This window comes from Vanessa tameamea, chromosome 29 (assembly GCF_037043105.1).
Source record: "Vanessa tameamea isolate UH-Manoa-2023 chromosome 29, ilVanTame1 primary haplotype, whole genome shotgun sequence".
NCBI classification, from domain to species: Eukaryota; Metazoa; Arthropoda; class Insecta; order Lepidoptera; family Nymphalidae; genus Vanessa; species Vanessa tameamea.
In genome coordinates, this window is record NC_087337.1 from 6098316 (window position 1) to 6125063 (window position 26748).

General features: G+C 42.4%; 1 protein-coding gene across 1 annotated transcript in view; it reads left to right on the forward strand.

Annotated features, from left to right (window-relative positions):
• LOC113393738 (uncharacterized) overlaps positions 1-26748 on the forward strand; it is a 67311-nt gene that overhangs the window by 35124 nt on the left and 5439 nt on the right. The window contains exons 12-18 of the mRNA XM_064219892.1: positions 11635-11747; positions 15331-15399; positions 18775-18857; positions 20657-20798; positions 22377-22446; positions 23655-23841; positions 24392-24535. Coding sequence (XP_064075962.1) covers positions 11635-11747; positions 15331-15399; positions 18775-18857; positions 20657-20798; positions 22377-22446; positions 23655-23841; positions 24392-24535 — 808 coding nt within the window. The remainder of the gene's footprint in view (positions 1-11634; positions 11748-15330; positions 15400-18774; positions 18858-20656; positions 20799-22376; positions 22447-23654; positions 23842-24391; positions 24536-26748) is intronic.

Sequence of the window (26748 nt, forward strand, 5' to 3'; positions counted from 1 at the left end):
TTAATATATCCGTATTTATAAATACAACGGTATCTCTTATTTTTCTTACAAAGATTACGCTAATATTATAATATTAATAATTTCGCCTGCTTTCAAAATTCGGAGACACTATTCAAAGTCTCGACCAATGAATGACATCATGTCGATTCAAAATCAAAGATGGGAAAAGGCTGCAGTTTCTGTGAAATAATAACGTGGCGGACACCGCCCGGTGGACGGGTGATACCGCGCTGCCGTGCGTACGATGTTTTTTGTTGTTGGGTGGCGGCGCGAACAATCAGAAAGCCAGCGTACCAGAACAAGATTTTTTTGTTGCATACTTTGATGTTTTTCTAAGAGCTGCTCGTGTCGTTGCTCGCATGTGACTCTAGGAGCAATCGTAGCAGTTGATGTGGCATCGGCATACGGAGTGCATACATCTGAAACGATATGAAGTATTTTACGGCCTTTGCGACAACGCAATCTCCGCGGTGACGCAAACTACGCATATAGAATGTGCGAGCCCTCCCCCGCGCTGTACGCGCTGCACGCACACAGCTACGCGAACGAAATACACTTAAATTGCGTATATATGGGTTGACATTACTGGCTGCCTTCCGCCTCGCTAGTGAATTCAATTTCATAAGTGATTTTGAGATGATTAATTAATTATTATTTATAAAAGTATCATATAATATTTTGATCGTACTATACTAATGACTCCGACCAGTCTAGTACGGTTCTGAAATAAACTTCTAAACACAAGAACGACCATTTTTTTTAAAATTAGTTTAACAATGTATAACAGCGAAGTTAATATGCCCATTTTTTGTCACTGGAAAATGCATTTATGCCTCCTCCCCGAACGGGAGGGCCTGGCGGATTGCCATACGACCCACTAAAAACCGGCGGCTCCCTCTCAGCCATGGGCGACACCACCAGATCGCTTACGCAAGCTACCGTGAAACATATTTGACACATACTTATGATTAACTTAATTCAATTACAAAACTATACAAGTACCATATACTTAAATAACAATAAAATATTAATTAAATATGTTCGTCGATGAAGTCTTTAGACGAGACAAAAAGTGTATCGTTCGTTACACGTGACTGTACCATAGAATAGTTTTATCTTTTTATGAGGGCGAAACTAAGGGTAGGAGTGTCTCACACTTCCCCCAAAGCCTGAGGTATATTGTTTTATAGACCAAACGGTAATACAGTAAATCAATTCTGTCAAATAGTGAAGTCTCCGAACGCGATAGCAATAAATTTGAATATTTATTAACTAGGAGTCGCTCCGCGCGTTCGCCGTCACGCGTCAATCGTGGCCGCTCCCAACCGGCAGCACGTAACCTCTCTCAATAATTTCTCAATAAATAAAACTATCTAATCCAAAAGTTAGTACGCCACGATGATGATGTCGTCCTGACAATCCACAAGGGAGACCAGCAAACTACGTTTTTGCTCAACTACGTATTGTTGCTCAAATATAGGTGGACTCTATTTCCTAAATGGGATGACATATCCGACGCGAGCGGAAAGTGCTTTCCGAGGCACAGGAATATGCCCACTTGCAACTCCCAGACTCCGGGCTTTTTAGACTCACCTAATAACTTTTATCAGCCCGACCAGGACCGACCCAGGACCTCGAGATCTGCGGCCATACATCCAGCCACTACACCAACGACCCAGTCAACGTTAATACGGTCAAACAAACTCTTTAACTTAGTCATACTAGTGTGATAATATTTTATATAAAAGGAATACACTGAGCCTGAAATCGTCGAGAAACTTAATGAATAGAGTCCCTTCTTTGCTGTTCCGATGACGTCAATGCAGACAAATGAGAAGATGAAGGGAGCTCTATGGTCTATTATTAAAATCAATCGACGCCATAGACGGACTGGAAGAAGACCAAGTCTGTTATTATTTTGACAATTTTGTAACTACTGTCGTCCAGTGGAGAGTGCTTGGCTCAAGCCCGTCTGGGTGGAGTTTTGTAGTCGTGTTTTAGTTTGTTGTAAGTTTGATTTTTATACCTACCTCGTGCCCGTGATCTCGACCGCTTGAGAGTGGTAGCTCGGTTTTATTGTGCACTTCTGTTTCGTTAAATAAGGACAACTATTTTCACGGTCATTCGAAATCAATAAACCAATGTATAAATGTCTCCAAGCTGAGCTTAGTCTAAGACATTTGAAAAAATGTCTTAGACTAAGTTCAGCCTTAACTTAGACAAATGCCGCCAGAAAATCTGGTCAGTAATTTTGGAGATTAAGAGTGTTAATAAATAAAATGTTAATGGTTCTGTTAGATACTTTCTATTCCCTTATTTTTATAAATAAAATTCAATGCACACACACACTGTTTGTACTGATTTATTATATATGTATAGATACGGACACATATGGTATGAGTAAAAACTACATTAGTTATATGTTGAGTGTGCTGTACAAATATTCCATGGCAGTACGGTGGCGACGGGTTGCGCGGCCGGCGTGTTATGTAAGTACGGAGTGCAGCCGTAACACATAAAACTTACGATTCTATGAAAGTTACGAATTAAGCCACTCGACACCTTTGGAATTATTTCACCTGTAATTGCGTTTCGTAAATGAAATAGTGTGTGGTTTAATTTTAACTGATTTTGTTTAAATGTTTTACATCGTGTTCCTGGGGTTACGGATCGGGTTACGTGATATTTTCATCAGTTAGTTTGAAATATAACGCAACTGCGGCACGTGTTGGTCTCCGCTCGAGGCTCGTTTGAGCTTCTCTGGGGACGAAAAGGTTTCCCGTAACCGACCCCAAATTCTCGTTAATTCGTACAGTATCGTACTCGAGGCTATCGTCGCAAGTTCTTCTCAGAGTCTTTCGTCCTCCGTGCGACCTGACAATACGTCATGAGATGTTACACTTTTGTTAAGGCGGCTCTTAACTTGGCTCAGGGTGTTCGCGATATCATTTGACCAAATATTTAGTGTCAACATGTCCTCACATGAACTGTACCTGCTTATGGGCAGGCTGTTGGCCTAAATATTGTCGTCTTACTATTTCACTACCGTCCAATAGTATCAGTAGGAACTGCAAACAACTCACCACACGAGACTGCAAATAATGTTAACAAATAAAACTGGGCTTTTAGTTTGTGTCGTTACGTCACAACTTGCGATCAAGTTTTACTGAAGCCACCGAGACCAGTGTAAGGAGACCTTCGTTGTAGTTGAAACAACTCCGGTTACTACATTCAAGATACGTGTCCGAAAATCCACAACAATAACTGCACGATTTTTAATACATTCCGCCGCCTCGTGGAACCAACTTTCGCCTGCCGTTTTTACGAACCGATACGACTTGGGAATCTAGAAACAGCGTACCTGCAAGCCCCCGCGTGTTGCAGATGTTTATGGGCGCTGGTAGTCACTTGCCATCAGGTGAGCCTCCTGCTCGTTTGTCACCTATATCATAAAAAAACCAATGGCAGTACGAGTCTCAATAAAAACTTTTCGTAACTGACTAGCAATCCGCTAAATATAGAAAGTCAACATAAGTACCTTAACGAAACAAAAGACAATTAGTCTTTCAATAAGCGAACGATGGGAAGCCGTGCCAACTGCAATGGTGACGAGCTGCGTGACGCTCGGTCCGCTGTGACGTCACGCGCCCGTACACGTGCTGCCCGGCTATACAATGGAGCAATATCATCCGACATTGTAGAACTTGTTATGTAAGACTAATTTACTACATCTGTAACATTAATTACACTTGACAGATTTTATTTAAATCTCTGTAGCGAGGTTTTATATTCTAATTATGGCGCCACACTGCTTTAAGCTAGTCACTAGGCAGTGTATGCACTTGGTGATAGGGCTAGATGCAAGCCTGTCTGGGTAGGTGTCGCCCAAACATCAGATGCTCTACCGCCAAACAGCAGTACTCAACATAGTTGTGTTCCGTTTTGAAGGGTGAGTGGGGCAGTGCAACTACAGGCACAACGGACAAGGTTTCCAAGGCTGGTGGTGCATTGCCGATGTAAGGAATAGTCAATATTTCTTACAGCGTCGTTGTCTATGAGCGGTGGTGACCACTTACCGTCTGGTAGCCCATTTGTTCGCCTACCTTTAACACAAAATTTAAAAAAAATGTATTGTCATATAAATAATATTTTTTATTTATAGTCTTAAAGTGTCTCTTGTCAAGAAATGTTTAATACTTGCTCTTTTATGATGATGATGGGTGCGACTTGCCAACTGCGTCGGAGATAAGAATTTTACTTTTCCCTTTGATCTGTCTTTTTATAGAAAGAAATGCTCAAGAATCAGAATCAAAACATTTAGTTATATTCGGAAGTGTTGGACGAGTCGTTTACCATCTTAAGTAATCGGGTCACAATAATTAAATTAGCTAAAGAAAAAACTATCGCAATGCCCCAAAAAATATAAGAACTTCGTAAAATTAGATGACCTGTGCTTCCTTAGATCACTGCAGCCGCAGTATAAAATATACTATTTTTTAAGATTTGTTACAATTAATAATAATTGGGTACGACGCACCGTCTACCGCCAGCCTATTGAACCTGTACCGAGCTGCCTTTAACGAATCTTGAATCTGCTTTGAAACTGTCAAAAACTATGTCAGATATGCTAACCATGTCAATGCGATGCCAACCGTGGGAGCGAAGGTGATACGTCTCTTGTTCGGTAATTACACTGGCCCACTCATCCTCCAAACCGGAACGCAGCAATGCAAACAATGATGGTAGAATATATAGTATAGTTATAAAACCCTACCACCAAGCTAAGGCTCATATTCCAAGCGAGCGAGTGTGCGCGTCAAGCGACACCTTTAACTTAAATCATGGCCAAAATACGCGGTGAAGTTGTTCGTAGGTAAACAGTTCGCCTTTCTCGATGTTTTGCCACTCGGCCCGAGCAGGAAACGCGAACAGCCTTCCTACACCAGATAAGCTCGGTTACTCGTGTCGAACGGTAAATAACTCTCCCGCTCGGGCATAAGATCCATAATACGACGGCTCGGCTATAGAATCAGCTTTGATGGGATTATATCCCGTCTCCTTTCCGCGAGTGCTTGTGAGCGTTCGCGTGAAAGAGAGCGCTACACAAATTGGTTGTGGTCGGTCCATTTGGCGTTATCACGTTTCAACAGCCAAGTGAATGTGATCCGGTAAATTGGCTCTTATTCAAACGAAAAAGGGTATATTTTTGTTTGGCTCTTTGGTGTAATAAATTCACAGCTCGACTTGTGTTTTGTAATTATGGACTTTATATATTAAACCTTAATGTTCATAAAGGAATGTCAAGATTTTTTTACCCGCTTCGAATTCCGTAGATTTTTCAAATAACGATGATTTTTTTACGATGCCTAATAGTTTTTCTACCTAATTGCTTACGAGGCAAGGCTCATTGTCGCCTGCGTTTTTTTTCGCAGAGCTATTAAAGTAAATTTTAAACCCTCGCTCGTTGCAATAGGGGTCAGTTCGGCTTGTAGCTGATTAGAATTGTACCCCAAATCGCGGGTTCGTCGACCTCATCTCCCCATCGTGTTGATGCAAGCGAGGGATGGTTAGAGAAGTTGATAGAAGTATGGGCTATTTGAAAATTATGTAAGAAGCTCGAAAAAAATAACAAATCATAAGTTAAAATGGTGGCAACCACCGAACTGTCTTTGTAATTGCATGTAATTACAATGGAAATATTAATTAGAAGCCATCTCGAAGTGGTGGTGCACGACAAGATGGCGGAAAATTATAAATATTTTCAAAACGAGACGTGACCAATAAATAATAAGCTACTAAAATACATTACTTCATGGGTTTGTAATAGTGAGCTTTGACTACGAAACACGTTTTTGGTGCTCGTAGGGCCTTTGCTAGCTCGCTCGAGTGGGCGCCACCCACTAATCAGCTATGCTACCCCCAAATATGTACAACTCTGTATTTAGGTTTGAAGGGCGAGTCAGCAACTTTAGCAAATGAGCCGGCAGCTAGCGCTGGAACGCATTTGCAATCACCGCACTATTTGCCAACAGTTGAAGCTTATAGGGTCGGTTAGAGTTAGCGCACGACGCCGAAACGCTGCGCAGTCAATTTGTTTTATGAATTAACTACGTCGCCTCCAACCTTGGGCACTAAGATGTTGTGTCCCCCGTGCCTGTGGTTACACTGGCTTACCTTTTTAATCCGAAACACAACAATACTAAGGAGACATTTTTAACTTTCATAAATTGAAATTATTTGTACAAAAATACTTTAGTAAAGAAGGCATAACATTCGATACTCGTTGACTTCCAGACAGGATATATTACATACATATATAATTCTATTTAACTAACATGACTGTATTTTTAAATATTGAAAAAGAGTAACTGCTGAGTTTCTTGCCGGTCCTTCTCGGTAAAATCTACATTCCGAACGGGTGGTAGCTTCACTTTATATAGTTTGTTAAATGACTATTCAAAACTGCTTGTGAAAGCGTACTTGAATAAAGTATTTTTTGATTTTATTGCTGTTTGGTGAAAGAATGTATGACGAGTGGGTGGTACTTACCCAAATGGGCTTGTACGAAGCATTACCACCAAGAAAAGGAAGCTTTTATTTGACTCGTAATGAAGTTTTATTAAAAAAACTTATGCCACGGAGTTGAATGCTTGCAACCCGATTAGGTTCCATAAGAATACATTTTTGGGGTAAGGATGATGAGGGACCCGACTCTACATCCAGCATGCGTTCCAGACGAAGGAACAACTGTACGGTCAACAGCATTTATAAGAATTATTGTAAATACAAGCTTGCTTAAAAAAATGATTGTTGACTTTGTTGAAATGAAATAATACGCAGCTCCCTAAATACTGCGTATTCAACAATAAATTTGCATACGAAACTTGAGACGAAAACAATCGCGTCGAGGAGCTACCACCGTACGTCGGTTGTTCGACCTTGTGGCCGTCCGCACAAGGTCGACAGTCGCACGAGGTCGAACCAGCAGTTTCCGCGATCGCCTCGCCAACAGAGTAAATAAGATGCGGACTCGCAGATACAACGTGAATTAACTTATCTACGAGTTTATACGCTGAGTTGAGATGTTGAGTTGGGAAAGTATTAAGTTCTACGAGCGAAGGTGGCCCTGTGATTACAGCTTCGAACCCCACGGGCAATGTGCTCATTCTGTGTTTATAAATTAGAGTTTTTACGATAACCTAAGCCCCATCTCTGGACGAAGCTGTACAGGCTTTTTAAGAAAGTATAATTTTATTTGAATAACGAAAGCGAAACTCGTACTTGTAATAATAATGAACGATAAGTTCATAATATTTGGGCTCGTGAATGATAAAAGGTGCGAGAGGATAAAGCGGCTCATTACAGGATGACCGAATTAAAATTGAAAAGTGCTTTCACCGCGCGGCGACGTTGCGACACCGCGGGTCACGCTCCACTCTCTCTGAACAGGATACGAGTGTGATGAGACCGGCGACCGGTGTAATTGAACACTTACGAATCTCTAACCTCTATTGTAAAGGTTCATACGATTACATTTTTGTTCTTGTTTTTCAAATATAAACTCGATGTTACGACGTATACGTTACGTATACTTAGCTTTTCCTGGTAAAGTCCATTTTCCAAAATAGTAACGTCTCTTTAAATAATGATCATTTGAACCCCGTGTGTGTAAATGTTTTAAGTGTAATATTTAGTCTACTGTAGAGCTATCTTTGGCTGTATCGTTTGTCTAGTGACTAACGGAAGCCGGCTTCGCACGCCCTTCCGTAGGTAAATACTTCCGAGGAGTGCGTAGAGCTCCAGATCATTTCCCTCTTTCTTCTCCCCGGTAGTGTTTACTCGGTAGTCACGCAAATCCTAATGTCCCGAACTCTCCGGCTGGCTCAGATTGCCCCGCAGTGAGTATCTGTGTTAGCGTTAACACTTGTACAACATAATATCTCGTGCGCAGTCAGTCTCCCTTAGGAATAATCATAGGAGGTCATCATCAGTTTTATTTATGACCTCATAATTTCAAAAAATGCATATGAGTAAACGATTTTGTAGATCCGTGGTGAAACGGTTTGTCAGAAAAAGCACCGAGAAGCCTCGTTAGTTTTAAAGTTTATACCGTAGCTCCGTGAATTCTGAGGGCTCAGAGCTAGGACTTCATGTGCTTAAGAAGTCGCTACGAGGGCGCATTTTTTAAATTATTAACTGTGTAGAGAGATGCCTCGTCATGAGCTCTGAACTTCACCCAAGATCAGGGATTCCTAGCGGGTTCGGAAATACGTCGGGTTTCATTAGAAAGTCGATATTTTTACTAACGACCAAATATATTTGCGATGTCAAATTACCGAATGAAATGCAGATATCTTCAAATCTGTACTAATATAATAAATGCGAAAGTAATTCTGTCTGTTCACCTTAAACAGTTTAATCGATTTAGATGGAAGTTGGTTTGGTTTTTTTAATCACCCTCGAGGGGTATAAATGTTGTGTATGGTGAAGCTCAAGTTATATACACAGGCGGTAGAGGCGCAGGTTTAGCGAGTACTCATATATTAAAATATTCACGGGAATCTTTGTTTCGATTCAAGGCAATCAAAACGTTTTATTTCAAAATGCTGCCGTAGATAGTTTTGAATTAAAGTTATCGTAGCCTTGATCTCCGGCATTAGTTTACTTTGTTTTAAGGTCGGTGAAGTACAAGCTGCGCGCCGACATGTCACCAGTAGTAGTACTAAGGGCGATCCCACTCAGCAATTAATATACTGACAGCGCGAACGAAAAACTGTATTGTTGTGTCGAGTGAGCTAGTCTAGCTTAGGTTGCCGTATTGGTACAGGAGAGGTTGATACATCCTGTAGTGCCACTGGTGGTTATCACTTATCATAAGTCACCTTTCCAAAATATTTAATAATAGAAAAAATGACTACTCCATTGTTTGGAAACATCGACGTAAAACGATTCGCCTGTTTCGTATTCCGAATTCGACCCCGATTCAACGTTCTCTAACTTATAACTAGGATAATATTCAATACGTTAAGTTTACTTGGTCGAATGCCAGCAGCCATAAAGAAACGACGGCAACCTTACCCAACCACACCAATCGGCTCGCCGAGAGCCGTCGGCGGTGACGCAACGCGTGACGTCACCACCGACCGACTCTGCGCCTTTGTCTTTTGACTGTACGAGGTTAGGGCCGCTCTTTGTGAACTTATGATATTATTATGCTTCGGACGCGGACGAGCTGACTTGAGGTTCGTCAAAAGTTTTGAGTCTTGTAGAATATTTGCCTTTCAAGGATACGGATAGCTATTGGAAAGTACAACGGCTGTTATGTAATAACTGCGAATGTTGGGAAGGCGAGATCACCGCCATTGTCGCGGCAATAACATTCTTAATGCGCCACTTAACACAGGAGCTAAAATGTGTTAAAGTTTTGCTGTTGCCGGCAGAATATGTAGAGAAGAACGAGTACGTTACCCGGCGGATTCGCGCAGCCCATCGCCAACTTGCAGTGATTCGGTATGACCTGAAGGCTTTAAATCGGATTTAGACCCACCCCGACACTCAGTGGTCCCCATTACTATAAATTAGGACAAATTAAGGCGAATGAGGCCGGGGGCAGCCCTGTGCGGTTGGTTACACGTGGAGGTGACTTGTTAGGTTTCTGGTTACCATGAGACTTCTGTATTAGTCGTGATCATAAATTATAATATTCTTCTATTTCATTGTCTTATACTGGATGTATTCGACGAATGTACGAGACCGTAATCAACAATTAGTTTATCTAGCAGTGCGCTTGTGCCTCTGAGGCTATTATTTATTTATTTGAATACTAGTCGTCGCCTTTGGTTTTCATTCGTTTAGGGGTTCGTTGTCAGGTGTTAGGTATAAAAAGTAACCTATGTATTTTCTTGAAGTTCAAGTTTGCTTCATATCAAACGTCAACTACGCTAACTTTCGTATTTATATTAATATAGACTATATCGTATACACGCATATATATTATATAACTTTCCCATCGGTATGTGAAATATATTAATTTACTTGACTTATTGTCAAGGTAAAACATCCACACATACCTCACCACACCACCACAGCTATATAAGAGTATTTTACCATAGGTCGCAATGTAAACGTCCCTACGTGAGCAAGAAGCAGCAACACTAATATAGTGTTATATGCTTAGTAAGCGCCTTACATCGAACAGTTTCACATAGAGGAAATTAGACTTGTCTCCAAAGCGGCTAATTTCCCCGAATGACGAGCTGGCATTTTGTCAAGAGGCATGTCTTTGGCAGCGCCGGGAGGCTGCGGCGCGAACATCTGCATCGCCAGCTAATGGATTGTTTCCCTCCGTATAAAGCTAACGGCGATTTCTTGTGTGTCTCGTTGGAGTCGCGGCAACTTCGGTAATGGATATTATATTGATTATCGTGTACAGTTCAGTCTGGTAGTTTGGTACTTTTGCATACGAAACAAGGAACCGATCATTTTGATATCGATTTAGACATGTCCACACGAGGTGCGATTTGCAGATGTTAATGTCAATTCGAAGAGTTTCGATGAGCCTTACGCAATCAGCAGTCTGAAGGTTGTGCGTCGAAAGTTACGAAAGCGAACTGGCGAATGAGCCGTGATGGTGAGTGTTCATCGCCCACAGACGTTAACATAGAAGCGTACCACAGCCTATAGCTACACTAACTAAAATATTATATGCGTCATGTCTGCAAATCGCTGGTTTATAATAAATAAGTTAATGTTTGGTGGTACGATGACCGGCGAGTAGTTGGCCGGGACACTTACCTCTTGTAAATGACGTTAATAATGTTTATTCGTGTTCGCGTACCTCTAACATGCTATGTCCCAAGGGCGCCTGGCAGAGCGCGCTATCTCTGCGATGAGTCCACCTCTTGTGTTTTTCTGTTTCTTACTGTATCATCGGTATACTTTTTATAGTCTATTAAACTATAAGGAAATGTGGTGATTGGTTATTTAAGGGCATGAGAGTGTATATAAGCTACACCGTATATCCGCCGTATAGCCGCCGGACGATGTGCAAAGTTGCAGCACAAGCTTTAAGCTTATTTGGAGGGGTAAATAAGAATATTAGTAATTACTTAAAAACTCGAGCATATTACTCTATTATTAAAAAAAAAGGAATAAACATCTACTTTGGTTTAAAACGCAATATTTTTGAAAATCCATAGTAAATGTAATTTCGTTAGTATAAGAATTATTGTATAACAGAAAAGTAGATACATTTTTCACCTTCCGCCTTGTGAATGTAGTTCAAAGGTTAAGCCTTACTTAATTAAGATTACGGTGTAGAGTTTGTTAAGTCAGGCCTGTAGAGTTTGAGTGGGTAGGACTCGGGTTGGACTCTTGGCTCTACATGAGATCTGATAACTTTTGGACAGTGCGAGTCATATAGTCTTATCCTGGCATCATTTTACATGAAAATGTTTCTCGTGGGTGACTATTTAAGATCTCCCCCGAGGATAAGTTTATTCAGTGTCCATTTTTTTTTATTTGTTAAGTTCATTGGTGTACAAGAAAGAGTATCTGTACGTCGGCCTGTACCGAATATCTTACAATGTTTTATCGACTGGTATGTCTTTATAATGTATGTGTCGTTTGTTACAGTGATGGCAGCAGCGCTGGTAGCCCTAAGGAGGCGTGCGTGGCGCAGTCGCCGCCGCCCGCACCAGCCAAGCGCCATCCGCACCACCACCACGAGCAGAGACGGTTGAGCGTCGGTTAGTAACACTCGTTTTTGAGATATGTGTTAGGTTAGTGTCTTAACGGAGAGTCATAAGAAGGAGGCTCCGGGTCGAAATATAAAATGAAATTACTCGTTTAATTAATGAACAAATAGCCCCTGATATGTAAATGTTTAAATTAAGACTTAGAAAGAGTACCTACTGAGTACTTCGCCGGTTTTTCCTTTCGGTAGAATCTAAACCGGCGTTCCCCGTGTTAATAGCATCTTGTAGCATTCAAATAATTGCCCTTGAAGCGTATTTTGATTTTCTGTACCAAGTACCTACTCGGTTGTGAGCATGGACAGCATACAGGCGTGTGACTTTAATTTAAAGCCGGAAAACCGCGTGTCTCGGCTGATATGTATGTACGCCACAGTGTAATTGTAAAAGTCGTGTTTCACTTGTGACGTACAGTGAAATGGAGTTTTGTGTGTTCGTATATAACGCGCCAGTCCCCGCGACCCCAGCCGTATAGTTTACGCGGCCGCGTCACAGCCTGGTCTCAATTTACGTCGATGTGATGTCCATAACGAGAGGTTCAGAGATCTATGGCGTATTCAAAAAACTGTTTTCGATTCGCTTACTTTAACTTAGTATTTTAAATGTTGATAAAGAGTAACTACTGGGTTGTTGCCGGTTTCTTTTCGGCAGAATCTACATTCCGAACCGATAGCTCTACTTGATATACCTAGGTACATGGTTTTGTAAAATTACGGTTCAAAAGTGCTTGTAAAAGCTTACTCGAATAAAGTAGATTTTGATACTGACTCGACTTCCACGTTCGCATTTTATCGAAACACTGTCTTCAGAAGTCCTGAACGACTTACGCCGCGTAGACTTTTTTCTTTATTTTAGATACGTTTTCTATCATTCAGCGATTATGTCTCCCTCGTCGGAAAACATAGAATTACAAAACATATATGTATAAGATAAAAATAAACTAAACTACGTATTATAGATGTTTTGACTAATTGATGTGATGCTCTCGCTTCCTGTGATAATATTCTATTACAAAACTAGCAGGACATTAAGAATCATATGTTTTGCCGGCCGTATTCGCACCCCCATATCTCTTGGGCCCCCGCGAGGTAACAGCGATTCAAACTGCGGTACAAGCCGGCACAACCCTGATACATTCCAATGTTAGTAATAACTGTTAATGATGGTATACCCAGTATTCGAGTTACAGAGTCATGTTCACGCCGAAATATTCAATTTAGCGAACGAAATTAGAAAACGTGTTTTCCACTGCTCACAATAATAATAAATTATATTTCCAACTATAATATATGTATGTACTGGGGAATATCTGGACAGCGCGATTCAGGACAGTGACGTTTTTAATCAACGCCATCTATCGCTACCGGGTTGTAACATACGCAACTATACAAACGTCTATTTACATACTTTGATATTAGGATGTTGTAGTAAAGAGTTCTTGCTAACTGGTCTGAGCCAGTCCAAAGACTTCGAGGTTACCCCTTTACCCGGGCAGTTCACCGGTCACAGGTCAGGGCCTTGTAGATCTAGTGGTGGTCCTATAATATTGGATACTTAGTTCAGCTTCTCCAGTATAAGCCTGAAACCTGGTTACGTTAAATAACTAGTAGTTTATTGAAGTTTTGGATTATTAAGATTTCGAGTTTTATCTGAAACGCGGAAACGATGAAGGCTGTCCAGTGTTAATTCGGATTCAACTCCGTGCGATGTTAGATCTGTTGTTAATTACTTACGTTGATATTGAGTCGAGGTAATGTCTAGTGTCATTAATTTAAGAAAACCAGTTGGACATCGTCTTGTTCTTTAAAGTGTATGTTTTATTTTTATTTAAATAAAATAAATAATAAAAATATAAACACCGTTTGGTAGTCTTTAGGTTTCCTAGTCAGTTACAGTGTGTTACAAGTGGTATTTCTGTTATGACTGGGTATGTTGTATGCTTTAATGTGTGTGTGTTTGTGTGTGTGGTAGCTTTACTTTACTATTAATACAGTTCTGTAAAATAGCGATGAGGTAGAATGGCGAAAAAGTGCTTATTAAAGCCTACTTGAATTAAGTGTAATTAGATTTTTGATTTTGTTACATAAACTATAAGTACCATACTTACTGTCCATACGGTGCTTCAGTCTCGTCGTGGCTAAATGAAGATTTAGTAATGTATTAAACAGGCGTTTGAGCAATTATAATACAAATGTTCGTGTAAAAACTACAAACGAATATCAAACGTCACTTCGCCTTCAGGGTCTAAGTCGCGGGCCCACGTGCCTGCAATTACTGGCTGGCTGACTGGCTCACTTAACATTCGAACCGGAACCCAGCAATGGTGTCCTCCGGTTTATCGCTCATTGCTCGCCTATCGCGTCGCCGGTTGCCGCTGACGAATGCTCGTTTAGATTAAGGACTAATTAGTTCATTTGAGGTTTTGCGTTCACGTTACATACATGTGAACGCTGATTCAAAATAAATTTCATCCGATACGGATTTTTTTTACCGATGTATTGTCTGCCTAAACCTACCCATCGTAGTATATTCTACTGCCAGACAGCAACACTTAGTATTCCGCATTGGAGGGTGAGTGAGCCAGTGTAACTACAGCCACAAGGGACATAACATCTTAGTTCCCGAGGTTGGCGGCACATTGGTGATGTAAGGAATGGTTAATATTTCGTTTGTTCAGCGCTATTGTCCACGGGCGATGGTGACCACTTACCACCAGGTGGCCCACATGCTCCTCCGCCCACGTATATCATAAAAAAGGAGACTACGTTTCTTGTAAATTCGACAACGTGGTGATGCCGTATCTCTGAGTGTGGCGAAAGTCAAGATAAACTGTTTGAGTTCCTGCCGTCGATACGACGTGTGTGCGGTAACACGGACGGACAGAAATAGGCCGTTATCAGCCCGCGGGCGGCTCGCTGACATCGTTTAGTGCTGTCGTAGGTACGCAGGAAATACGACGTCCTTTGTGTGCTTTAAATTGTCAGTGTAACAATTTACGCCGTTTTAAATATGCCACTATGATATTTGAAATATTTAGAAAACAATGTTAATTGTTTTAGTAATTAGATACCCCACGGGGATCCGTCAGAAGTAGGCTCCAACCATCGCTTTTGAACCGTCATTTTACAAGGTTATATTGAATGTAAAGCAGCGCTTCTGAATGCGTAAGAACCGGAAAGAAACATTAGTTAATCGTTTGTTCAAATATAGTAACATATAAGCACATTTATATATCTTGTACGGTAATCCACGAATTTGTATTCCTCTGCACCCCTGGGGCGTCTCACGCCGTGACCGTACCAGGTAAATAAAGCGAGGTGTCGTGGGGCGCCCAGCCCTATGAATTATGTGTTAAAACAAAAAAAATATATTAAATGTTCCGTTTGAATTAATCGGTGTTCATGTCTAGCCCCCCTCCCTCCCTTATCACGTAGAAGAAATTTTTTTTTTTAATTCGTCTTTTGTATAGGTTTAATATATTTATTAATACTCATAGTAAACAGTTAAAGAAATAAATAAAAAATAGATACATTCAGTATACTACGATTGTATAATTGAGGTTCTCGTGTTTCACCAGGCGGAGGAGCGGGAGGCTCGCGCCGCGCCGAGCGTCGCGCTGCGGGGCCCTCCGAGCGGCGCCGAACAGGTACCCACTGTGAATCAATCGTGGCGTCTCGATCGTGAAATGTCGGGAATTATAATAAGGATTCCAGCGACAAAAATATCAAATCGGAAAAATGTATTTCTAAGAACAACGGATGACTGACTTTATAATCTCGTCCCGACTGACCTCTACTCTGTACTCTAATATTATAAATGCGACGGCAACTCGTCTGTCTGTCTGTTACGCTTTCTTGGATAACCCGATGAACCGATTCTGATGTACATAATTTGTTATGAAGCAATTTCGAATATTTATGTCAGAAAAAGTTACAAAATCCTAAGTGATGTAAATAATACCAATCCAAACTTACGTTATTAATGTCTCAACTGATCTTAATTAATTCGCATAAAGTTACCAAGGGTTCAGAAAAGGGCGAAGGGCACCTAATGTCGAACCCGCCTCATTCTCGACCGAGGTTGCGGCCGTTAAACTAGTCGTTTATACTTTCAACGAGCGAATTATTATATTTAACCGAATCGAAACTGGAGCAGCAACCAGTGAGTTGGTCATGCTCAGCAGAGAAGGAAAGCACGCGAGTAACAACGATCGGAAATCTAACCGGGTAACCTCGCGATCTGCAGCCGTATTAACGAACCGCAAGATCGACAGGGCAGTCAAAATAATCATCACACTACGATTCAGTAGTTCGTCGCTGTATATTAATCTCGTAATGTAAATCACGATTCAAAGACGCCTTTGCGGCCGAGGTCACGTTGCGAAATCGCGTCGCGCGGTCGCTCTTAACGCGATTTAAGTGAAGTACCCAGTACGAAGCTACATTTTCATATTCGCGAAGCCCACACCGCGCAGATACACAGCGACTGTTCTGTTCACTAGTCGTGGGCAATGAGAATTTATAATTTGCTAAATGTAAGAAAGTTACCACGGAGCCCACGGCGCGCCAGGCCCCGGGACGGACGTCAGCGTATGTTTTTTCAGTATTAATTAGCGGCGACGCTCTCGCGCCGAACACTCGGCATGCGACGCTCCGCGCCGCTGATTAAATCTGTGCAGAAACGATCGCACTTCATATTTCAATAATTGATGTAAATTTTTTTAAAATCAACTTGAGTATTTAATTGGTCACCCAATCGTAACATCACCACCCCCCTTATAGACATTTGCACCGTACGAACTGTTTACTCGGTGGGAGGGCTTTGAGCAAACCCGTCTGGGTAGGTACCACCCCCTCATCAGATGTTCTGCCGCCAAGTAGTAATACTTGGTATTGTTGTGTTCCGGTTTGAAGGGTGAGTGAGGTGTGTGACTACAGGCACAAGGGACATAACATCTCAGTTCCCAGGGTTGGTGGCGCATTGGCGAAGTAAGAGATGGGTAATATTTCTAACAGCGGCAATGTCTATGGGCGGTGGTGACCACTTAACATCAGGTGGCCCATTACCTAATACATGAAAAAAAAAAATGTTAATCATTCCTCACATTCCCAAAGCGCAGCCAATGTTGTCCCCGTGCCTGTTCACTCTGGCTGGATACACTGGTCAATACTTCGAATACTTCGTATTGCTGATTGGCGGTACCGATCCCGAGGGGTTTGCACAAAACCCTTTCCCCTTTATGTATAAGAAGAACATTCATTGCCATCAACGTCAAATGTTATCTCGCTCTGTAAAGAGAAGCCCTTGGTGTGCAAGTTTTATGTGCCCAGCGACCTTGTCTGTACTCCTGACAACGCGTTTGCAAAATTTCATAATGATTGATCGAGATGTTAACACGTGACAACGTAACAAACAAACGAACGCATTTCGTATTTATGATACTAGTTTGGATAAGTATTTCGTCCAACAACCAAGCGCAAAGTAACAGACAGATTCACCAAGAGCACGGACGGGACGCGTGAGGAGAATACGAAGATATATTGAAAAATTTGGATGCGCTTACGTGTCCGCGCGAGATACTCTAACTCTTCGGCGTAATTAAAAATTGTTTTTAATTGCACGCAGATAATTAATCACAATAAACCGATGCTAATTATTATAATAAATGTAATTTCTTATTTTCTCATCGCTACTGTGCACTCGTTTACAATTTTAATTTGTTTAAAATAAACGTTGGCGGCACAGCGAGGAACTTCACCGAGAAGTTTTTATGTCCCCGTGCTCGCGCATCATAAAGATTCACGCTCATCATTTTTTCTTAGCGCGCCTAAAGTAGTATAACTTCAAAGAGCTGTTTTATTTAAAAAGAGATATAGTCAGCAAAACAGCGAGTCGTCGCATTGTAAGAGGAGCCATTCGATGCGAAAACGTCAGACGGCAGCCCAGCTCAGCGTGCGGACCGTCGCGTTACGCAAGCGGGGAAAGCGGCTGCTGCTCCCGCGGCGCTCCGTGGATGCGCGCGATAAACGAGTCGTCTTTCAATCGCGGCCGAATGGCTGAACTTGATTTATCATTGAGGCATAATATCCGACATTTTGATGTCCCATTTTATTTTCTCCTTACAATCACAAATTAATTTTACAAATCCTAATCGGTTACTGTTGGAGTCGGTTTTTGGATTTTCTTTTATTTTAGAATTCTGATTTTTTTGTTTTTGAAATTAATTTCAGTGTGGAGGATGAGTTGGTGGAGGATGAGTTGGTTGTTAAAAAATAATTAGATTATATAAACATTTTAGAGTTTTCGTTTTTTCTCAGTTCAATATTAATTGCGAATTGATGATAGATGTTTAGTTATACTAGTTTTCGCCCGTGGCTCCGGCCGCTTGTCGCCGGGGGCGGGGGAGGTGCGAGAGTTAGGGATGAAAGTAACCAATGACCTATTCGAGACTATAATCTATCTCTGTGCCCAATTTTAATTCAGACTCGCTCAGCCGTTCTGACGTGACTGACTGACTAACAATCATCTACGAAAGCTTTCGCATTTATAATATTATTTATAAGAACTACTTCATACAACTTGAATTTTGTAAATAAGTACTTATACTATATGTCAGGCGGGAGATAGGGTCGGCAACACGCGGTGGTCGCCAATGACCATTTAATTCGGTTCATTCGTCAGCTAATTGCTAACCTGTCGCGGCATCACGACTTATAAACTTAATTTGAATCAATCGTAATCAAAATACTTTTTTTTCAAGTAAATCTTTGTGTCATGATGTACAGAATTCAGTTAAATGTAAATTTCCACCGGGTCATCGACCGGGGTAGAACCGCCAACAAAACTTAATTACTTAATAACAGTAGTTACTCTTTTTTTCTAAAAACTCATATTCTACTCTACACATCTGGCAGTGTTGTAAAGCGGTAGGGAATAATTTATTCGATTAGAATTTACTTCGTATTGGGATAAAATAAAATGTGTTCTGATTTTTTCTTCACAAAATGTTCTCGTTTCCCAGAAATGCGTGTGAGTCCGGGCGCGGGCGCGGGGCCCTCCGCCGAGTCGCCTCACCTGCATCACGCGACGCCTCATCACCATATGGTAAGTTGGACATTTTTATGATTCACTTTTTTGTTCAACACTAGATGTGAACTCGGTTTCGCTCGGGTAAAAAAATGAAACTAAACAAATATACTAATTACCTTATTCCTACACAACATTATTATTTTGAACACACATTCTGAACGCACCATAAATGTCAAACATGGCCCGTTGAACAGTCATGTCATTGAATTTCATGGATTCAATATCAGCATCTGGTGAGATGAGAAAGGTCTTTATTAAAATCGTGTCTAAATTATTCAGTCGGAATGATGTGTAACTAATTAGAGTAAATTAAGATTAATATTTAATGCACGTTGTCTCCTAATTAGCCGTAACCCGATCCTACTCCACGATACACACGAACACGCTACACATGTGTTTAGAAATACCGTGAAATGACAGAGTTAGACTTCGGAGATCCCTCTCTCCTCTGCTACTATGTTGGTGCTCGACAGGTCCATAGAGACCTCAAATATTATGAAATGCAATAAAAGATTGAGTATTAACGCGACTTGTGATATTAATTGTTAATATAAAATATAATTTTGAAACCACACACACACACAATTTTATTCCTGCCTCCATTTTCATTCATAAACCTATGCGCGCTGGCTTTGGATGTCAATCGCGCACGAAGTAATTTATTTGTCGCACCGCCAATAAATAGAATTCTCTACTTGCTCACGAGTTCCACTCCTGAGTTCCTTCAAAGGAGACGTAAGGAGGTATCTCGCGGGGCGGCCGCGGCATGGCGAGGGCGGCTAGTGCAGTTCATTCCCCCTGACTGTGTGGATTCGTCTGCCTCCCTAGAACATATAAAAAAAACACTGTGGTCTCTTTGATATAGACAAGGCCTCGCACATTTCTGGATTTGGTTAAATACAATGTGTTAATTTCACGTCGATACTGTTGCTTACATCTGTTACATTTGCAAAACATTGAGGTATCGTCCTCCACATCGAGCAGAGCGTCATCAATTTTGCTTGCATCACAAATGATCGCAATATTAAATTTAAATTTGGAAATAATTATTATTTCAAATATTATCTTGTTTTAACTGACTCTCGTTCGTTTAATTAACTTATTTTTATCTTTGTTTATTATTTTCATTGCAGCTGAATCCTTCGGTTACAGTGTGACGTTCCGCAAATAAATATTTTTATTATATGAAGTAATTACATTTAAAAAAATATATTGTTTATGTTGCCAGTGACGAACACTTAATCTAAACGGCGAAAATGAAGGAGATACGTGCCCGCTGCGTCATAACGTTATTGTGTAACACTGCACGAATCGGAATTAATTGTATTCTGTTTAGTTTAGAGTGAAATGTGTGCTAATGTATGCAATACGACCCTTAATAATAGAATGTTGTGCAATAATTGTATTATGGCATCGTAGGACGTCTATATACATATATACTCGGAATAGAAGTATGTTTATTTATAATTGAAATAAATAAATATGTGTTAAAAAAACGGGGGTTCCACAGGGGTCTATATCGGGTCAGCAATTGCTCCTCATACACATTGTTGACGATTTCTTAATTCGTTTTCGAGAAACTTTCGCGCATGCATTCACTTGAGCTCGATGTTCCACGTCGTCCACCGACACTCGTGTTGCGGGACCTACTCCTCGTACGCTCTCGTTTCCTCTAGCTGAACCGTTGTCTGAAGATGCTTCTAAATAAAATTGCTGTACTTGATCGTTACTTTCTGCAGCCCACGTCAGTCCGCCTGTAAAACAAAAAATATCTACAAATTTCATAACAGCGTTATTTGTGTAAAATATTGCAGGACACGAACCCTCTAGAAGGTACCGCCCCAATCGTGGAGTCGGTGGTCAGTGGCGCCGGCTCCTCGGACGGTGAGCTATCCAGCAAGCCCGGCGACAGTCCCACGAGGAAGAGGAGGAGGATCTCCAGGCATTTGTCTTCCGGTACGTGCGCGTTTTTTTATCCTAATTTAAAACATAAAGCTTTGCAGTCTGGTAAATTCATGCACATGCACAATGCCTAGATTTGTGAGATTTTAAATTACCAACTAATGCTTATGTTGTCTTCTCAGAGGTCTTAAGTGTCCCAGATTAGGCCTACTTACACCTCTAGGGCCTTCGCAAGTATTAGCCAAGAATTACAAGTTTCAATAAAAGCTCTACCATTATTAACATTTCGTCTCGTTTTGTTTAAAATATAACTTTATTTGGTTTTTATTGATAACTTTATCTCGAATCCACATACAATTATATCATCGCGTCCGTTGGTCTAGAATTGTGTTTCGCTCTGTTAGTTTAGAATTTAAAAGTTGTATCCGAATATATTCCTGACTGGCTGTGCCCGCGACTTCGTGCGCGTTTGAATTTAAGTTATTTGAACATCGTGACTTTATTTTTAATTTATTTATAATTCTAAAATAAAAGTAGCCTAAGTTACCCCTTATTAAATCAGCTTTCTGCCAGTGAAAGTCCTGTCAAAATCGGTCCATCCGTTCCAGAGATTAGCCGGAACAGACAGGCAGACAAAAAGTGTAAAAAACAAATATTTTGCTACTTGTACCGTGTAAAGAGACACTCCAATTTTATTATATATAAGATGTTCTTACGTCTGATTCTATTTTCTACGTTTTTGACATATTAATATACATTGTAATAATGTTCCGTCCGTCCATTGTAAACAGGTCATTATCGTAATCAGAATATTATACATTGGCAATAGTTATTCGCGCGTTGAATTTTAATATCGCCATTAACATCTCGACGCGTGCTGACGAATATTTCAATACGCCAATAAAAGCCAGCCCGTGCACACAGTTGGGTAATTGGAGCGTAGCCCACAAAGTTAACCAGCGCGATTAGCTCATGAAAAAATTAAATTCGAAATATTCTTTATTAAACTAGGCTTTATAAGCACTTTAAAATCGTCGTGCAACAGGACAGCACATGACAGGGAAATGGGCCACCCGACGGTAGTGGTCACCACCGCCCATAGACATAATTGAATGTAAAACAAAGAACCAGTAACAGTCTCAGTAACGACTGGTTGTCTCAAAAGAGAAACACACATACACTACACTATATGTATGTAAAGTAAATGTTGTATGTCTTGTGTGGACGTCGACGAACTCGAACTCGAACTCGAACTCGAACTCGAACTCCCCGCGTTTCTACCGGCTAGCTATTCCTGTATCGTCTGATACGCGTCACCTGTTAAATCTTTTACCGTAACATTTAAATTTAATAGTCAAAGTTAAAAATAACCGCGGAATATTTCCTTGCGATGTTATTGTTATGTTATGTTACGAACACGTGATGATGGACAACTTGTTCTGCTCACTGGGCTGTCACGACTCACTGCGGCAAATCTGCTGGTGTACATTGTACTTATCAATTGTAATGGTGATCAGTTATGAAAGCACGTCCCTGGGGGCCCCGATGGTACTTCGGCGTGAACATATCTAAATATATAATTATACGTGAGTAAAGGGTGCCATTGATGACCTGTTGGTGTAACCCTTGCAGGCGAGAGCAACGTGTCGGTGGCGGCGCCGCCCGTCGAGAGGCGGACGCCCCGGCACCACTACCAGCCCCCGTGAGTACTCCATACAACAACCCTCGTTAATTCCTAGTTTTCTACAAGTATAGAAGTATTACGGTTAATATTTAGTCATCTCTCAATATTGCTACTAATCCGAGGGATTGCTAAGCGGCAGACGCGACTTCCTCTCGTTCGATTTAATGTCAGCTCTAGGATAAGAGGACGTGGTGCTCGTTCGGCTTGCAAAGATAAGACGCCTAGTTTATTTATAAGAAAATAATTATGATCGGTGAGTAAGAAACACTTTCAAATATAAAAGTGGTTGCAATGTATTTTTTGTTTTCGTTTGAATCGTTCGCGTTGAATATTCACGAAGGAATCTCAAGCACGGGCGCCGAGCGGCTCTTTCGCTTTCGTACGGGCGCTTGACTGTGACGCGGACGGAAACGACCCGACTGGCCGCAGCCGAGACACTCGCTGTTCGAGCTCACACTGACAGACTAACTGCGCCGAACTGTCCGTCTGTACGCTTGGACCTTTTAAACTAAGCAACGGATTTTAATCTCTAATATAGTAGAGGAAAGCCGAGAATTTCAACTTTCCTAGCTTGAAACAACAAGAGTTTTTCTTCTTAAGTTTGTTTCTCAGTCTCAAAATTGTCTACACTCGTGTGAAGCCAGTGCGGGTAGCCAGTGATGTTTGGGTAACGAAATATTGGTTCTGATTGTGGTTCCTACCTCGGACGGAGGAATATGAAATTTGGTACCGTTAAAGTTTACATGACCCGAGATGGCCCAGTGGTTAGAACACGTGCATCTTAACCGATGATTTCGGGTTCAAACCTAGGCAAGCACCACTGAACTTTCATGTGTTAATTTGTGTTTATATTTCATCTCGTGCTCGGCGGTGAAGGGAAACATCATGAGGAAACCTGCATGTGTCTAATTTCAACGAAATTCTGCCACATGTGTATTCCACCAACCCGCATTGGAGCAGCGTAGTGGAATATGCTCCATACCTTCTCCTCGAAGGGAGAGGAGGCCGTAGCCCAGCAGTGGGAAATTTACAGGCTGTTAATGTAATGTAAAATGTAAAAAGTTTACATAATTTGGTCAAAAGGTGACCACTTACTATCAGGTGGGCCGTGAACGTATATATTACCACGACTACCCAGAGGCTTGGTCCCACAAGCGTGGTGGTGGTACACGTGTATCTCGCGGTCGTCGAGCGTGTCGTCAACTTACCACTGCGTGTGATTGCAGCCGTCGCGTCCGCTACTTGAGCGGCAACGGCGCGGGCGTGTGGCACGAGCGCCTGCTGGACCAGCACCCGGCGCACCCGACGCACCCGGCGCACCCTCACCCCGCGCACCCCGCGCACCCGGCGCACCCCGCGCACCTGCCGCACGCGCACGCGCACCACACGCCGCTGCTGCTGGATATCAATCAGGTCAGTCTCACTCGTCGCTCTTGCGAACTGCGTATCCTGCTGTTTCTCTCATATTCCACCGAGAGACATTTATTTTAAACGCATTAAGAAAGACCTTCTCGGTTATGTAATCCTGATATTTAATATCTGTACGGACTTCCTTTTTCAGTACGTTTATATGTTTTTGGAAAACACAAATGTGTCGAGCAAAACCTCGTATGGATCTATTCACTCGCGAAGGCGCGCCCCTCCAGGGGTAATTTATGGATTCATATATATTTGCGCTAAGAGTACAGCTCTTAGTCGTCTCCCGCACACTCGGACGTGTTTTGAACACGAGCCTCATTCGCTCGTGCCAGTACAGCCGATAATAGTTGGACGCGGCGGGCGCGCCTCGTGCCTGAAGACGAACATATATCTGCGCATGAATTGGAAGTCTAGTCGGTGAAATCTCTTACGCTGAACTGGCGTGAGTGCGTGACCTGGTACATGAGTCAAGTGTACTTCGGTTATTCAAGACGCGAGTTCCAATCTCCAAGTAGGTCGATGAGTTCACAATGCCCCCCCGCAGATGTCGCTCCGCGGCGCTCGGCTCAGCGCGCTGGGCGGCGGCGTGGGCTGGCCGCACCACGCGCACGCGCACCACGCGCACCACGCGCACCACGCGCACCACCCGCCGCCGCACGCGCACCGCGACCACCCCACGCGGACGCAGGTACGTCGTCGCTCGCGCGACCGTGTCGACGCGTCGACATAAACCGCGTCCGAATACGATTCTGATATTTAACTGTAGACATAAAGTATTGAGAGTCCTCTGAAGTCCACCTTCGGCAGTTTCGCGTTCGTGTTCTACTACTGTGATACTAAACCTTTGAACTATTGCAGGAAATTACGACTTCTCATTTTTATTTGCGATTATTGGAAACACTCACATCATATGTTACTTTAACGCCCCTACAGCCGGCAGCTGCCGGTAGCTGCCGGTAGCTGCCGGTGACTGCCGGTACTGCTGTAATTGTTAATTTTACATGTGACGACGTATGACATAAGTCCACGATCTATTCAAACATTACATCACACTTGAACTGTAGTAAGATTAAACCCGTCATATGAGAATAGTTGACACTAAAGACGTCCTCGGAGCGAGGCGCGGGGAGTTTGGTGTGAATTATTTTGTCGATATGAATTCTTTGTTTAGTCTGTAAGTTCGATGTGGTTATGTTAATTAAGGAAACCAAAATTTAATATTTACGTCCACCATGTATATTGATATGCTGAGAAAATACATCCTGTACGTCCTGTCGCAGCTCGAGTTTGTTACCAAAACTTTATCGAATCGTTTCTGTTCAGCGACCGCGTCGAGTTCGATGACGCTACAGATGTAAGTTTCCGAACATATCATGTCCGATTTTGGTCTACAAGTGTGCGACTAATGTTTCCGTGTCAATCTGGGCATAGCATAAACCGACGAAGAATTGTTCTCTGGAATCAAAACTTCGGGATTGTGTTGTAGGGCTGTCGGTGATGTCGATAAAGCATTAAACAGGACCTGGGCATCGGGGAACATTGCGCGACTTGCATTTTTGATATTTGTCGAGGAACGAAACGACGACGTTCCTGTTCGGTAAATAACGCTCTGAATGTACTGAGCGCCTGAACTGAGCGCAGGGAGCTCGTGCTATGTTCTTCGATACGATGTCGCGCGAAACGTAGAACGTAATCGAAAACGCATACTCTTCTAATTTCGTGCAAGCCGATCACGGCGACGCTCCATCCGAAATTACCTCGCGATCAAATGCGCGGTGTCGAATCACGCGCGAGTTGCGTTTTACGGTTCGCGCGTCGCGAGTCGCGTGTCGTTCGCCGAGGTACAAGCGTGGCGCTGCAGGTGGCGGGCGTGGCTGCGGGCGAGCTGTGGCCGGCCGTGCTGCCCGCGCTGCCGCACGCTCACTTACGCTATCAGGTACAGACAACGCGCCCCCCTTCCCTCACCACACACACACACACACACACACACATCACAGCACAGGATACCCCTCGATGACCTCCCGCTTATCTCGTTCCGTCAATAGTGACTTACGCTTACCGATTTCACCAACTTCGATGGGCATAGGATTCCACTTTCCGATCTCACTCTACCTTACGTTTCTTACGTTGCCAAATTTGATCAATTCCCAACTCTTCAGCAGTAATATTCCTCTTAACAATTATTTTTTTAAAAGTGATCGATCGATAAGTTTTCTTTGGTTCCGAATGCTTCCCAAATAGTTTTCAATGAATACCCGAAAACTCTACTTTTTTGCGCAATTTCTAACAACATCCGGGGGTCACACCGAGCTAGTGACGCGTGCATGCAAGAACGTTGATTTGGAATCTCTAGAACCTTCCATGGCCCGATGTAGCTTGGTAGCCCATTCCTCACCTCACGACTCGCGCCCGTCGCCCGACGCGCCGACCGGGCGCCTCCCGCTCGGTCGGCGCGTCGGCGTTCGCCGCCGAAGCGTGTTTTTGACTTTTTCTAAGTAAGAGATTTTAGATCAATGCACCGACTCACATCTGCACCGCTAATTCCTTACAATAGTCGCGGTTGGTCCGCTACGCTTCCCTGGCCTGTCGGGTTTCAGTTTTAGCGTCTGACGTTTAGATAGTGTCTAAAACTTTTTAACTTAGTGTTTTGAGGTCTTTTGTAATTAATTTGTGCGCGGCTGGACCTGTGGCTTGTTCGACGTCTCGATGCTCGATTCCGTTCGCTCGACCATTTCGTGAGTTTCGACGCTTAACTGAGACTTGGATTGCTGCTTCTAACACGCTACGAGCTCACGTCCTGGTCCCGCTCGCGATTTGGTTCCACCGTGGTCCCGGTTACAGCTTCAGGTGTCTGGTGCGTTGTGTTGCTTAGTTGACTGTCCAGGACGCCTGCCCTGGGGG